The following is a 13,687-nucleotide window of genomic DNA, read 5'->3' as shown; positions in this document are numbered from 1 at the left end:
CGCAGTCCCGCAAAAAAAAAAAATCGCAGATCGCCGCCATTACGCGTTAAAAAAAAAAACACCAAAAATGACAGAAATCTTTCCCTTTGTTAGTAAACGCAATAACTTTTGCGCAAACCAATCAAAATACGCTTATTGCGATTTTTTTTACCAAACATATGTAGCATAAAACAAATTGGCAAAAAACTTTTAAAAAAATTGGTTTTTACATCTTTTTTGGGGGGAATTTCATATAAAAAAATGTGAAAAATATTGTTATTTTTTCAAAATAAACGCTCTTTTTTTGTTTATAGCGCAAAAAGTAAAAATCGCACAGGTGATCAAATACCACCAAAAGAAAGCTCTGTTTGTGGGAGAAAAAGGACGTAAATTTCGTTTGGGTACGGCGTCGCACGACCGCGCAATTGTCAGTTGAAGTCGCACAGCGCCGAATCGCAAAAAGTGGCCTGGACGGAAGACAGCAAAATCCTCCGGTTGTAAAGTGGTTAAGTACAGTACTTAAGTAGTTCTACTTCGTTACTATACATCTCTGATTGATAGTATTCTAAGTGTGGCAGGTATAAAAAAACCTATTTCTACAGTGATTCAATTTATGACAAAATTCAAATAAAATAAACTCACACAGAAAAAAAAAAAAAAAAAGTGCTCTAGGTGACTGAATATACCTTCTAAATGGCTCAAGGATGGCCAATGTATAACTGCAGTTATGGAATAATAATCCAAGCAATATAATAAAATATAAATATACACTGTTATAACTAAATTTGTGAATGACTGACTGCCATTAGTGAAAAATTATAATAAACACTATGTGCAAAATAGTGAATATTTAGTCCGTAAAATCTATGGCACATAAAACTTGTGATAAATGAATCTTCAATTCAAGTGCTCCACCTCATGCTCCTTGTGATAATTGTGGTGATCAATCGTGCTTACCAGATAGTAACAGGTCACACAGACCTATGGAGCCTTTGATCCGTATTTAGGATGGATCAATCCTACACCTTTCTCATCCACATCAATTTTCCTCTGGCTATTTAGAATCAGAATGGGATTATATTTGGGATAACTCCTTCCCCTCACTCCTACTCTCCAAATCTAGCGTAGTCGGAGACTGAGGACGCGAGACAGCGAAATGCATTGTGGTCTACACACAGGAAATATTAAGAGCCAGCGACGTCACTTCCGCATATCGCTTGGAACGCACGCCGACCGCTGCCACGCTACAAGGGCTGCACATTTCCATCCAGATTAGTGCAGAGGGGTACAGCATACAAAAAAAAAAAAAAAAAAACACCACCCTTGACTAGCAGAAAGCGCTTTTACCCTGTGCCAGGCGGGCACATTAAGATGTAAGCGGACAATTTTATTTTTTTATTAAATAAAACGTTATTACACTATATCTTGGCTTCCTATTGTCTCTATATGTATACATCTGGCTGAGACTACTACCAGAGGATTTGGAGAGGAGGAGAAGTGAGGGGAAGGAGCTATCCCAAATATATAGTCCCATTCTGATTCTAAATAGCCAGAGGAAAATTGATGAATTGATGTGGAGGAGAAAGGTGTAGGATTGATCCATCCTAAATATGGATCAAAGGCTCTATAGGTCTGTGTGACCTGCTACTATCTGGTAAGCACGATTGATTACCACAATTATCACTAGATTCATTTATCACAAGTTTTATGTGTCAGTTTTTTACGGACTAAATATTCACTATTTTGCACATAGTGTTTATTATAATTTTTCACTAATGGCAGTCAGTCATTTTTCACAAATATAGTTATAACAGTGCATATTTATATATTTTATTATATTGCTTGGATTATTATTGCATAACTGCGGTTATACATTGGCCATCCTTGAGCCATTTAGAAGGTATAGTCAGTCACCTAGAGCATTGTTTTTTTCTGCGTGAGTTTATTTTAATTTTTGAATTTTGTCATGTATTGGATCACTGTAGATATAGAATATATATTATGGAATAATAGTACACACAAAGGAAAGGGGCAGCAGGTACACACTTAACATTTTAAAAAGGGCAGAACCAGGCACCTTCCCCTGCATAAATATATTTCATATCGGTTACAGTTTATGTTCAACCCCTTTACCCTTTAGTAACCCATATGTGCAGTGGCAAAAGGTAGACTTTAACGCCCACTTGCCACACATAAGCGTCGCTTGGTGGACAATATTTATGTGCTGGGAGCACACCGCTTAAAACTACTCAGTCCAGAGAAAAAAAAAAATTGTTAGCCAGTGGGATCAGCTTCCAATCATGACTGCCATGACAGCTAATCACAGTGGTCACATGATCACCAATCCTTTCCACCCCCTGTGCTTTAACTTTTAAAAAGAAGGTCCCAAAGCGGGCAGGAAAGGTTTAAGAGAAATTTAAACAATTACAGAATTCTCAATTGTCATTATACACCTTTCAGAAAGCCTTTGCGGAACTGAGGATAGTGAGATGGGTGATAAACAAAAACACAAAGCAATATGAACTGTGTACCTGGTAGTCAGCGAGTTATTTGGCATAAAAGCAAAGTCCAGAAGGGGGAAGAAATCCTTAGGGCCGATCATGCCAAAACCTTTGGTCAGGTTAGAATGCATCCTGCAAGACAAAGGAAACAAACCTATCATCCACAGCCTGCCAACCAAGGATTACAAAAGAGAATCAGATCTTCAGAATAAATTCGATCTCTAGACGTTCCCAAAACTGCAATTCTGCCTGCACACTAGTAAAATAATCCACCAACAATGAAAAAAAAAAAAAAAAGTGTATTTGTTACATCTTTGCAGTCTATTGCAACCATGAACAGTGAGTTGCAGGTGCAATGTACAGGCTCTTCTATAATTTACCAATAGGAAAGGACCTTCTGTTATGGGACTGGAGGAAATAAACAATGGACTACAAGAGTAGTGACATCACTGTCCTGATTTCATGGCAATGTGACCGTCCACGCAGGGAGCATGAACAAACTAATTCAGATAAGGGTTTGGGGGGCGGGGGGGGGGGGAGGAGTTATTGACAACAGCTTTACTAAAAAGAAAGCATAGGAAATTTTTCACCAGTAAAAAAGCCATTTTTTTAATTGCTGTCTGGATCCCTCATTTTTGGTGAAATAGAAGTCACTCTGAAAGAGCTCTGGTTAATAAAATCCAGATAGGGGCACTAATTCTTCCCTACTCAGTCTGCAAGGTGGCTGATCTCAAGCTTGCCTGGGAAACCACGATATATTTATCTACTCATCCCACCCTTTTACATTTCTATTTTTTTGTTTTACATGCACGCTTCTATTTTTCTTGCTCTGGCTCATGCACTTTGTGTAAATCTGAGCTTGAGCTACCAAACTGTTAACCGTTATTTTACAACGTGAAGCAAGGAGAGAACAGAAATATGATGATTGAAACTAGAGCATGACCATGTGGCTAAAAATAAAAAAAAAAAAAACTACAGAATATTCATACCCACAATTTTGGACAAAACGTCTGGTCATAATATTATGTACCAAGCCACTATACAGGTTTTACTATCAAGATGGCAATATGAAGCAGTCCCTACAAAAAACTAGGGACCAGTGCCATTTCCACACAGTACGGTGGAAGCCACTTCCCATAATCTACATAGTGCCCATTTTACACACTCCCGCAAGACTTACAGTAATAGGCGGTCCAGATAGGATATAGCATAGGGTGACAGCGACTTGATCCCCAGCACTGGCAGCATGAGACCGAGCCACACTGAAAAACAGATACAGGTGTAAAACAAAAGGAACAACCAGTAACATGCATTGGACCACTCAACAAACAACTCACCTTTCAGCCCCTCTGTCAAGTCCACATATCCAGTCTGACCCACAACCCACATGATTGTCAGACACTTTGCCGGCTTGCTTTGTTGGGCACGGAGCATATCCAGGTACTGGGGGGAAAAAAAAAAAAAAAAAAAAAAAAAGGAAAATACTTCAAAAAACAGTTTCTAAAAGTTGCTGCAGGTTAGTCTCTTTGTGGACTCGGTGTGTGAATACACAGTAGGCTCCACTGCACAAAGACACCTTAAATGCCATTACAGGTCCAGAAAGAAATTTGTGAAGCCCCTCTATAACAGTATTTACAGTACATCTATTTACCAAACTATTGAAATAAGAGCTCCAGCTTTTCACACAATTTACATAAGTTAGTTTGGGCCAAGCTGGTCCAAACAAGCTATGTCCCTCGCAAACCTGTGAGGCTGCTGGATGTGCAGTAGAACTACTACCCGGAACAAAGGAGTCCACAGCAGTGGCGCTCAGCCATTTAGAGGGAGCGATTTAATCTACAAATGAATTCAGCTTCAGAAATGAGCTTCTTCTGATTGGCAGGTCAGAGAGGCGGGTTGATGTCACACCTCTAATAGGTTATAGGTTATACATCTCTGCTTGTTTTGCACTAATGTAGGATACTTGATCGTTGGTATTATTGAGAACTTCATTCACTGTATTGTAGTGTATTTACATTTTCAATAATGTTTTTACAGTTAACAGGCATCAACCACTTCAGCTCCAGAAGGTTTAACCCCCCCCCCCTTCATGACCAGGACATTTTTTGCGTTACAGGTACTGCGTTACTCTGTCAATTGTGTGGAAGTGTGACGCTATACCCAAATGAAACGTTTGCCCTTTTTTCCCCACAAATAGAGCTTCCTTTTGGTGGCATTTGATCAACTCTCCGGTTTTATTTTTTGCGCTATAAACAAAAAAGACCGACAAGAATAAAAAAAAAAAAAAAAATTTCTATATCAATTTAGGCCAATATGTATTCTGCTGCATATTTTTAGTAAACAAAAAATCCCAATAAAAAGCTCCCAAGCAAAAGTCATAGTGTCTACAAACTATGGGTTATTTTTATTTTTACTAGTAATGACGGCGATCAGCGACTTATAGCAGGACTGCAATTTTGCGGCAGACAAATCGGACAACTAACACTTTTGACACTTTTTGGGGACCAGTGACACCAATTCCGTGATCAGTGCTACAAAATATGCACTTTCACTGTACTAATGACACTGATTTACTAACTGAGGGAGGTGCTTTGACTGGGGGGGGGGGGGGGGGGAGGTAAAGATCCATGTTCCCTCTTAGCAGAAAAACAGGATCAGTACATTCCCCTCGCACAGAACGACAGTCTGCCTTGTTTACATAGCACCCCAGACCCAGAAGTGTCAGATCATATACTAGCTACAGTGGCCAACACTGCCGCAGTGGGGTGTTTTGCAAGGGGTTAAATAAGACAACCTGCTTATTTTGCAATATTCACTGTTATTTCAGAAATTTGCCCACTCAGTACTTTTATTTCTGTCGCTGATGTCCTCAGTCTGATGGACAGCGTCATTTAATACACTACTTCTTAGCCCAGGCCGTCCTGGATCCATTCCCTGGATGTGACTGGGTAGTGAAAGGAGAGGCAGCACAGTTCATCTGTCACTCTGCTCGCTCCTATCAGCATGTTTCTTGTCACATGAACAGATTGGCTCCATGTGCTGCTTCTTCCGCTCAAACACTTCAGCCCTGCTGTGCAGGGACTGCACGATGCTAAAGCCAGGTCAGGTATTTACACTGCTTGCATAAAAAAAAAAAAAAAAACAACACACAATAAATGTATTAAAGTAGAACTATAGGCAAAACTAATTTTGGATAGAGAAAGGGAGGGTTATAACCTCAGGCAGAATCTGTTTCACAATCTTTGTCCCATAGCCAAGCACACAGAAGGTAAAAAACCTTCAGCCTTTACAATCACTTTAATCTGTTTTTAAATCTGCCTAGAGTTCAGCTTTAATAGTCACATACAGTATAAGCATAGTTGAAAGTGACCTCATATCCTTGTGGCAGACACAGAACACCTCATGATGCACAATAGTGGATGTCTGGTTCACAAAATTGTTAATTTACATCGCAGTATAGGGGTCTATAAAAAAGGACAGACGCTCACCCTAGAACAATGGCCCAGGAGATACCTGTCCCCTTCAGGAAATGTCAGTAACCACTGTCTTAGGTCATAAGCATCAAATTTTGCTCAAAATGACCAGATAGGGGGTATAACCCCTACTGCTCTATCCAAAGCTAAAATATAAAAAGCACTGGCAATACACTAAAACATTATGTATTCATTTGGAGGCTTGCCTATGAAAAAAAAATAAAAAAAAAGGTATTTATTTTTGGCTGGACTCCTATTGACCACTGAAATCTGACCGTTAACATTTTATTAATTTCATAATTGATATTGTAGAGGTTATTCCGGGCAGTACTGGATATTTACCTTCTTCAGATCGAGGGTCAGAGACTTGGGCTTGTCGAGTAGAACAGCCTGGATGCAAATCCGATAACCATGAACAGAGTCTCCTGCCAAGAGAAGTACAAAAAGTGATGACATTCAATAGGAAAGGAGCTCATTTACTCTGCATGGCCAATAGTTTGTGGACACCTGAACACCCCACCTATACAGAAGGCTTGCTGGACATTCCATTCTTCAACTTTGACCATGGATATGGCATTCCCCCTGCAGCTATACCAGCCACTATCACTTAAGGAAGGCTTTGCACACGATTTTATAGTGTGCTTGTGAGAATTTGTGCCCACTCAGCTAACAAAAGAGTATTTGTGAGGTCAGGTACTGATGTCGAGGTCAGCTTTACGATGATCCCAATAAGTTGTATAGGGCTGAGGTGAGGGATCTGTGTAGATGTCACTTCCTCCATACTAACTTTACCAAACCATGTAATTGAGCTGGCTTTGTGCACAGAAAGTCATGCTCAAACATAAAAGGGCCTTCCCAAACGGGCACCACAAGGGTGTAGGTGTCCAGTTGCATAAAAGGTCCTTGTATGATGTAGGATCAACTGTATCCTGTTTAGGTGGAGCGGGGGATGTTGGAGGAATGGCTGGAATCTGCTCTGATACCAGTTAAATATGTCCAAAAAAGGAAAGTTAAAAAAAAAAAGGAATATCTAATAAGACATAAAAGTGCAAAGGGGCCAATACTGAATGATAGTGACAAAAAATGTCCATATAATAATAAAAAAATCCACAAAAATATGAAATTAAAAATAAAAAAGGAATAGAGATCCCGGTGCAGACACTGATATAAGTTGATCATGCCACCATCCGTGCTTCAATCACCACTGTGTGACCGTCCACCGCTCTAAGGATTTACTGCTTACCAAAGAGTGTGGACTCAGATACCATTAGCACTGAGTCAACCGCATTAGGATATACCCAAGGATGGTACTTGAAGGCAGCTCTGGAAGTTTCTAACACGTAATTCCACGATAGGATCACAACTCATGGAGTAGTATCGTACAATGCGTTGGGACTATAGAGATAAAAAGAGCCTCCACATAGTGTAAAACTAGCTCCAATTATAAAAAGGTTGAAAACTTACATTATATACAAGTAACAAGCGCTTATAGCATCATCCAGCATATAATATCGAGATGCAATGGCCTAAATGACAATAAATCTGACACATTTCGTCATCTAAGTCATCAGATGATGTCTTAGAGGTTGATGAAATTCAGATGAAATTGTTTATTGCAATGTTTTTTTCCATAGTGCGAGCAGCTGTAGACAATTTGAATCAGTGCTGTATTTGCACATATACATACAAACAAAAAAAAAAAAGGGAAAAGGCTATCCAACTCCTTCAGCTGCTGCCAAGGATAAAGAGGGCACTGCATTTCACTACTGGTAATCCTGCCCACGGGCCTGGAAAATTTGGATCAGAAAATAAAAAATGTAATCGACCCAAATAAACCTCAGTAAATTCCCATCCGAGGCTCTAATAAACTGGCCCATCAGGGACAGACCCATGTGCTCTAGAACAGGGGTCTCCAAACTTTCTAAACAAAAGGGCCAGTGTATTATGCTTCAGACTTTAGAGGGGGTCGGACTAAGGCAAGTAGGAGTAGAAAGTGTACTGGCATTGGTTAACAATGCCTCATCCTTGGTGTCCGTGAAAAGACAAGCTCCCCCCCCCCCCCCCCAAATCCTTGGTATCTGAAAATACCACTCCCATGTCTGAAAAGAATACCCCCATCCTCGGTGTCTTCAAAAAGAATAATGTCCCCTCTTGGTGTCTGAAAACATGGCGCCCCCCCATCCTTGGTGTTTTTGAGAATAGCCCCCCCCCCCCCCCCATCCTTGGTGTTCTTGAGAAGTATAGCCCCCCCCCATCCTTGGTGTTCTTAAGAATACCCCCCCCCCCCATCCTTGGTGTTCTTGAGAAGAATAGCCCCCCCCCCATCCTTGGTGTTCTTGAGAAGAATAGCTCCCCCCCAATCCTTGGTGTTCTTGAGAAGAATAGCCCCCCCCCCCCCCCCCCCCATCCTTGGTGTTCTTGAGAAGAATAGCCCCCCCCCCCCATCCTTGGTGTTCTTGAGAAGAATAGCCCCCCCCCCCCATCCTTGGTGTTCTTGAGAAGAACAGCCCCCCCCCCATCCTTGGTGTTCTTGAGAAGAACAGCCCCCCCCCCCCCCATCCTTGGTGTTCTTGAGAAGAATAGCCCCCCCCATCCTTGGTGTTCTTGAGAAGAATAGCCCCCCCCCATCCTTGGTGTTCTTGAGAAGAATAGCCCCCCCCCATCCTTGGTGTTCTTGGGAAGAATAGCCCCCCCCCCCCCATCCTTGGTGTTCTTGAGAAGAATAGCCCCCCCCCCCCCCCCATCCTTGGTGTTCTTGAGAAGAATAGCCCCCCCCCACCCCATTCTTGGTGTTCTTGAGAAGAATAGCCCCCCCACCCCATTCTTGGTGTTCTTGAGAAGAATAGCCCCCCCACCCCATTCTTGGTGTTCTTGAGAAGAATAGCCCCCCCATCCTTGGTGTTCTTGAGAATAGCCCCCCCCCATCCTTGGTGTTCTTGAGAATAGCCCCCCCCCCATCCTTGGTGTTCTTGAGAAGAATAGCCCCCCCCCCCCCCCCAATCCTGGGTGTCCTTGTATCCTTAAGAATACATACCACTCCCATCCTGGTTGTCCTTGAGAATAGCACTCCCATCCTGGGTGTCCTTGAGAAGAATAGCACTCCAAGGGGTTGATCAAGGCAAGCAAAGGGCTGTCTCTGGCCACCAGGATGCAGTTTGGAGACCATTGTCCCAGAAGAATGATTTCCTTTATTTCTTGGCAGCTATAACAGCCGTAGACAGATCATAGAAATATTCCCTAATGCATCTGAACTGGTTAAAGCTCACCTTTTATAAAAATGCAAAAATTAAAAAAAAAATCTGCTATATTGAATGATAGAATGGAAGCCTTGAGGGTGTCAGATTCTTGGATCCCAAAACCACAGGAAAAAAATAAATAGGCAGTCAATTCTGTGGAACAAAAACATCTTCCTCCATCCTCCCCCACATTACAAATTACCTATCCTCACTCTTAAAGCAAGCCAAATACTCACCCTACACTCCATATACCTTTGATTCATCTTACCATTCTACATTCCCCACTTATTCAGTGAAGCAATTACTATTGCTAAGGGATTTCTTTAAACGGATGATAGAAAATGTAAGGACCTTAGCAGCATCCAATTTCACAATTGTCATAATACACGAGGCTGTCAACTAACAACGACTATCACCTGCCCACTCCAACCATGAGCTACAAATACACAGCAATACTGAAGGATAAGTTCACCTTTTATTAAAAAAAAAAAAATAATAATTTATTTTATTTTTTACACTGGAGCCTGTAAAGCATTGCACCCACAATCTCAATGCCAGGTCCCTGCAGACTCAAGTCAGCTGTCTGTCCATACCCCCAACAAAGGAAGGCAGTTACAGAATAGCAGGAAGATCAATGAACTATGAGAGTACTCATCAGCGCCCTCATAGTTGAGAGGTACAAGCCTTCGGCTGATGGAAGTTCATTTACACAACTCTGAAATTATTGAAATAGAAATAGCTAAAAAAAAAAAAAAAAAAAAAAAAAAAAAAAAAGAAGATTAGCAACTGCATTCTGCACAAAAAGGTGAACAGCAATACAGCAGGGTGATGGAGCTCCTTATAAGCTGGACTTACTGCAAATTGTGAAGATGAGTAGTCCACTCGGAGAAAGAAGAGTAAAGAAAAAGCATAGTGTTTAGTAGAAGTGTATATGGCACAAAGTTGCTTTAGGGTATGTTCACATCTGTGCGAGTGATTTCTGCAGTGCATCCACACCTGTCCCTGCAGCTGCAACCATCACAGCAAAATGCATAAAATGTGTGCGGGTGCAATTAATCCTAATCGTTGCATGCACTGGAAATCGCTCCAACACAGGGAACCGCACTGCACTTGCAGTTCCCGTGTAGGCTGGGATTCCAAAAATGAAGCAGGGACCTTTCCCCTTTATTTTAGGAGGCACGGCAGCTTATTTAAATGAATGGGCTGCTGTGCCAATGCAAATGCGCCCCGCAGAGCCGAGTGAACCAGGCCTTAAGGCCCTGTTCACATGATTTTGACTTGGCGATTCTGCACGCCACATAGAGTAATGAGCAGCCCTAAGTGCGTTGCTCGAAAAGAAGCTCCTGTTCTTTTTCGGGCGACAAGCTTTGAACGATTTGTAAGGGTGTGCAGCAATCGTGGCTGAATTGTATTGCATTGCATTTTGGGGTGCTATTAAAGGATAATGGCACCCAAAACCGCATAGTGCTGGGATTGTCACACGATTTGAGATCATGAGCAGAATTCACAGTGATTCGGGCTGAGGTGCCAAATCGCAAGATGTGAACAGGGCTTAATAAGATTACTATACAAATCTAAATTCCTATTAACCCTTTATCATGATTTATTGCAACAAACACTCTTGACGAGCCTTCACACCATCAACACCTCCTTGACCATCCCTGGGCAGCAGACCTTTATGCCATTTCCTGTAGAGGTGCGCATCTTCACTAGTCTTACAATTCAAATGGATTATGATTATCCTGTCAATGATTTAATTTGATTCCGCGATTCACTGCCCATGGTTTTCATCAAAATAAAGATGAGTTGAAATCCCCCATAAACCAGTGATCACTGGAAGATTTCTCCTCACCTCCTGTTCTTGTGACAACCTATGGGCATTTTCGATAACTTTTTGTAAATAGTCACCAGAACAATTATGGGGAAGGGACACAAAAAGCAATAAATTGACTGTGCTATAGTCCTATCCCACTTTAAAATTTATTTTTGCCAAAACATGTGCTTTATAATAAAATTGAAGGCAAACATTTAAGGGTTATCCAAAGAGGGAACTCCCTGGTAAGTCACCAGCCCCTGTAGTTCTTAGATTGGGGAAGACCGTGGCGGGCAGTCAGGTGAGCGTCGATATGAAATAAGTTATACAGCTACATTTTTTTTTTTTTTATAAAGCACATACACTGGGGCACATTGCTTAATGGAATCCCCTTTGTTCCATTTAGCAAAGTGGCTTTACAACCACTTGAGTACACTGGGAACACTGTCCCAGGAGAGGCAGGGCGTGCCCGAATGATGCCATTCGAGCAATCACAATGCAGCCATTCTCTGCACCGATGCAGAATTGTTCAAGTCTGCATCACAATGCATTGAGTAGGCGATTATTTTTAACACCCCAATATACCTGTGGGTTTCTCCAACTCCTCCAGCATTAATCGTATACAATTATCCACCAGCAGATTCAATACAGAGGGGGCTTTGGAAAGCACTGATCTGATAACGTTCTTTAGCTCCCTGTTCACCAGACAGTATGGATAATCTGTGGGGGAAAAAAAAAAAAGCAGATTACATGCAATTCTCAGGAATTCTCTTCAACATACTTTAAATGAATTGTGAAAAAAAAAAAAAAAAAAAAAAAGGACAAAATCATTTGATTCGGGGTGATGGAGGTAAAGTTTGGATTCCTCACTCAATTTCATGCATGAAAATGTCTAATCTTATCAAGCTAAAACCCCAGAAGAGGATATTTATCCAATTTCAGTGTAACTAAAAAGTAGATGTAAACCTCAAACTGGTTCTTCACGGATAGCATGGTTTTCAAACTCCACAAGGAACCTTGCATTACAGTGGTGTATAGAATTTTGCAGTTGGGAGGCTTCTTGCACTTCTGTTTTTTGTATTTGGGATGAGGACAAGGTCCCACATAGCCTTGGCACTCATGGCTGGAGGAGCTTTAAGTCTGCCTTGAGTGGCATCTCCTACAACTGTTAACTGGATAAGGTTTAGTTCACTAAGGCAGGCCACAGATGATGCAATTTTCTTTTCTGCAACCATAGCCAAGATTCGAACCATAGATGGTTCGAATCTTGGCTGTTCCCTGCTGAACTGGCTAAGATTTTAACCCATCTTTGGCCGGCATTAGGCCCCATTCCCATCTGTGCAGTGTGGATTTTCTGCGTTGTGTTTTACGCTTGTATTTAGGTGCACTGCCATTAAACTATTAGAATGCATTTTTTTTTTTATTAAAGTGCATATATTGAAAAAAAAAAAACATGCAGGACTTTGATACACTGTCATGAAAACATGCGTTCTAATAGAGTTTAATGGCAGGGCCCCTAAAAACGCATGTAAAATGCGCCACAGATGTGAACCCAGCCTAATGCATTCTGTATCAATGCTTGTAAATCCTTATTTTCTTTGAAGTGGAAGCAAATCCTAACTATTACTAAAAATGTTCCCTGTCCCCTCCTCCTCTTACCTTGCCTATTGTACAAAAAGGGAAAAAAAAAAAAGCTGTGAATTTTGGGAGTTGTGACGTCACCCATAGGCTCCCTTGGGCCAGCCGTTCTCCACGCTTTCTCCTCCCCCCCGCAGCAGCAGCTGCACACTAACACAGGGAGGGCAGAGCTGTGGAATCACATTACTTTTTTCAAACAGGTTAGGCAAGATAGGTAGGAGAAGAGGGGAGAAAACATTTTTAAGAATAGTTCTAGTTAAGACATTTCTGTCTACAGCACTTGGAGCACATCATTGCTTTGGACCAGCTTCACAATGTACAATGCCACCGTAGCCTCCACCAGCATCGCACAGGCACAGCCTTTTGTTGTCACTATCAGGCACAGAGTCAATGAAGTGAGGTCAACGCGAGAGCAGGTAGACAGAAAAGTCGTTGAAAAAGTGGAAGAGGAGACAAGTAGCAAGGCAAAGCAACAAAGGAGTGGGAAAAAAAAAAAAAAAAAAAAAAGGTGAAAGCAGTATTCTAGAGAAAAAAGCAACTGTGGCAACAGATTATAAAACCAATTGCTTTAGAAAATGGAATGTCATCCAGTTAGAGCTTCTATTGTGTTATGTCCAACTGCACCAACAGGCCACTCACCATGTGACTGCTGCAGAGGCAAGGGGTCATTCTTCACAGTTTGCAGTTTATAGTTCAGGTAGCTTGCCAAGTCCATAACCCAGATTTGGGGATTCTCTGGAAACACATTCTGACTCTTTTCCATCTCCTGATGAAATTCACCAAGGTCCATCTACAACAAAATAACCAAGAAGGTAAATTATTACTATGCAGAACAAACCATAAATGAGAAACATAATTAAAGCGGACATTTAATTTGCTTACATTTTACCTTCCCTGGTGCCACCCATTAATCAACATCTAATAAAATGTTGAAAAAAAACCTTTCCATTTTCATGACTTTTTCCATTTTAGACACAGTAGCATCAAACGCTGGGTATCTGAACTTCTCTATGCAATGCAGGATCATGGCTGTGAGGTTTTCAAGAA

The 13,687-nt window shown here is 41.4% G+C and overlaps 1 protein-coding gene across 1 annotated transcript in view; it reads right to left on the bottom strand.

The window, feature by feature from the left end:
• Positions 1-13,424, bottom strand: part of TMEM214 (transmembrane protein 214) — a 108,139-nt gene extending 94,715 nt beyond the window's left edge. Inside the window, exons 1-6 of the mRNA XM_082249332.1 lie at positions 13,280-13,424; positions 11,588-11,722; positions 6,296-6,378; positions 3,818-3,923; positions 3,661-3,742; positions 2,511-2,612 (exon numbers count right to left, since the gene is read on the bottom strand). Of these exons, the coding sequence (XP_082105458.1) occupies positions 2,511-2,612; positions 3,661-3,742; positions 3,818-3,923; positions 6,296-6,378; positions 11,588-11,722; positions 13,280-13,403 (632 nt within the window). The 5' untranslated portion in view covers positions 13,404-13,424. The remainder of the gene's footprint in view (positions 1-2,510; positions 2,613-3,660; positions 3,743-3,817; positions 3,924-6,295; positions 6,379-11,587; positions 11,723-13,279) is intronic.
• Between the last annotated feature and the right edge of the window lie 263 nt (positions 13,425-13,687).

Source organism: Pelophylax lessonae (genome assembly GCF_965119305.1).
Source record: "Pelophylax lessonae genome assembly, chromosome: 3".
Lineage (NCBI taxonomy): Eukaryota > Metazoa > Chordata > Amphibia > Anura > Ranidae > Pelophylax > Pelophylax lessonae.
Note: the sequence above shows the minus strand (reverse complement) of the source record. Positions and strands in the feature narration are given on the sequence as shown.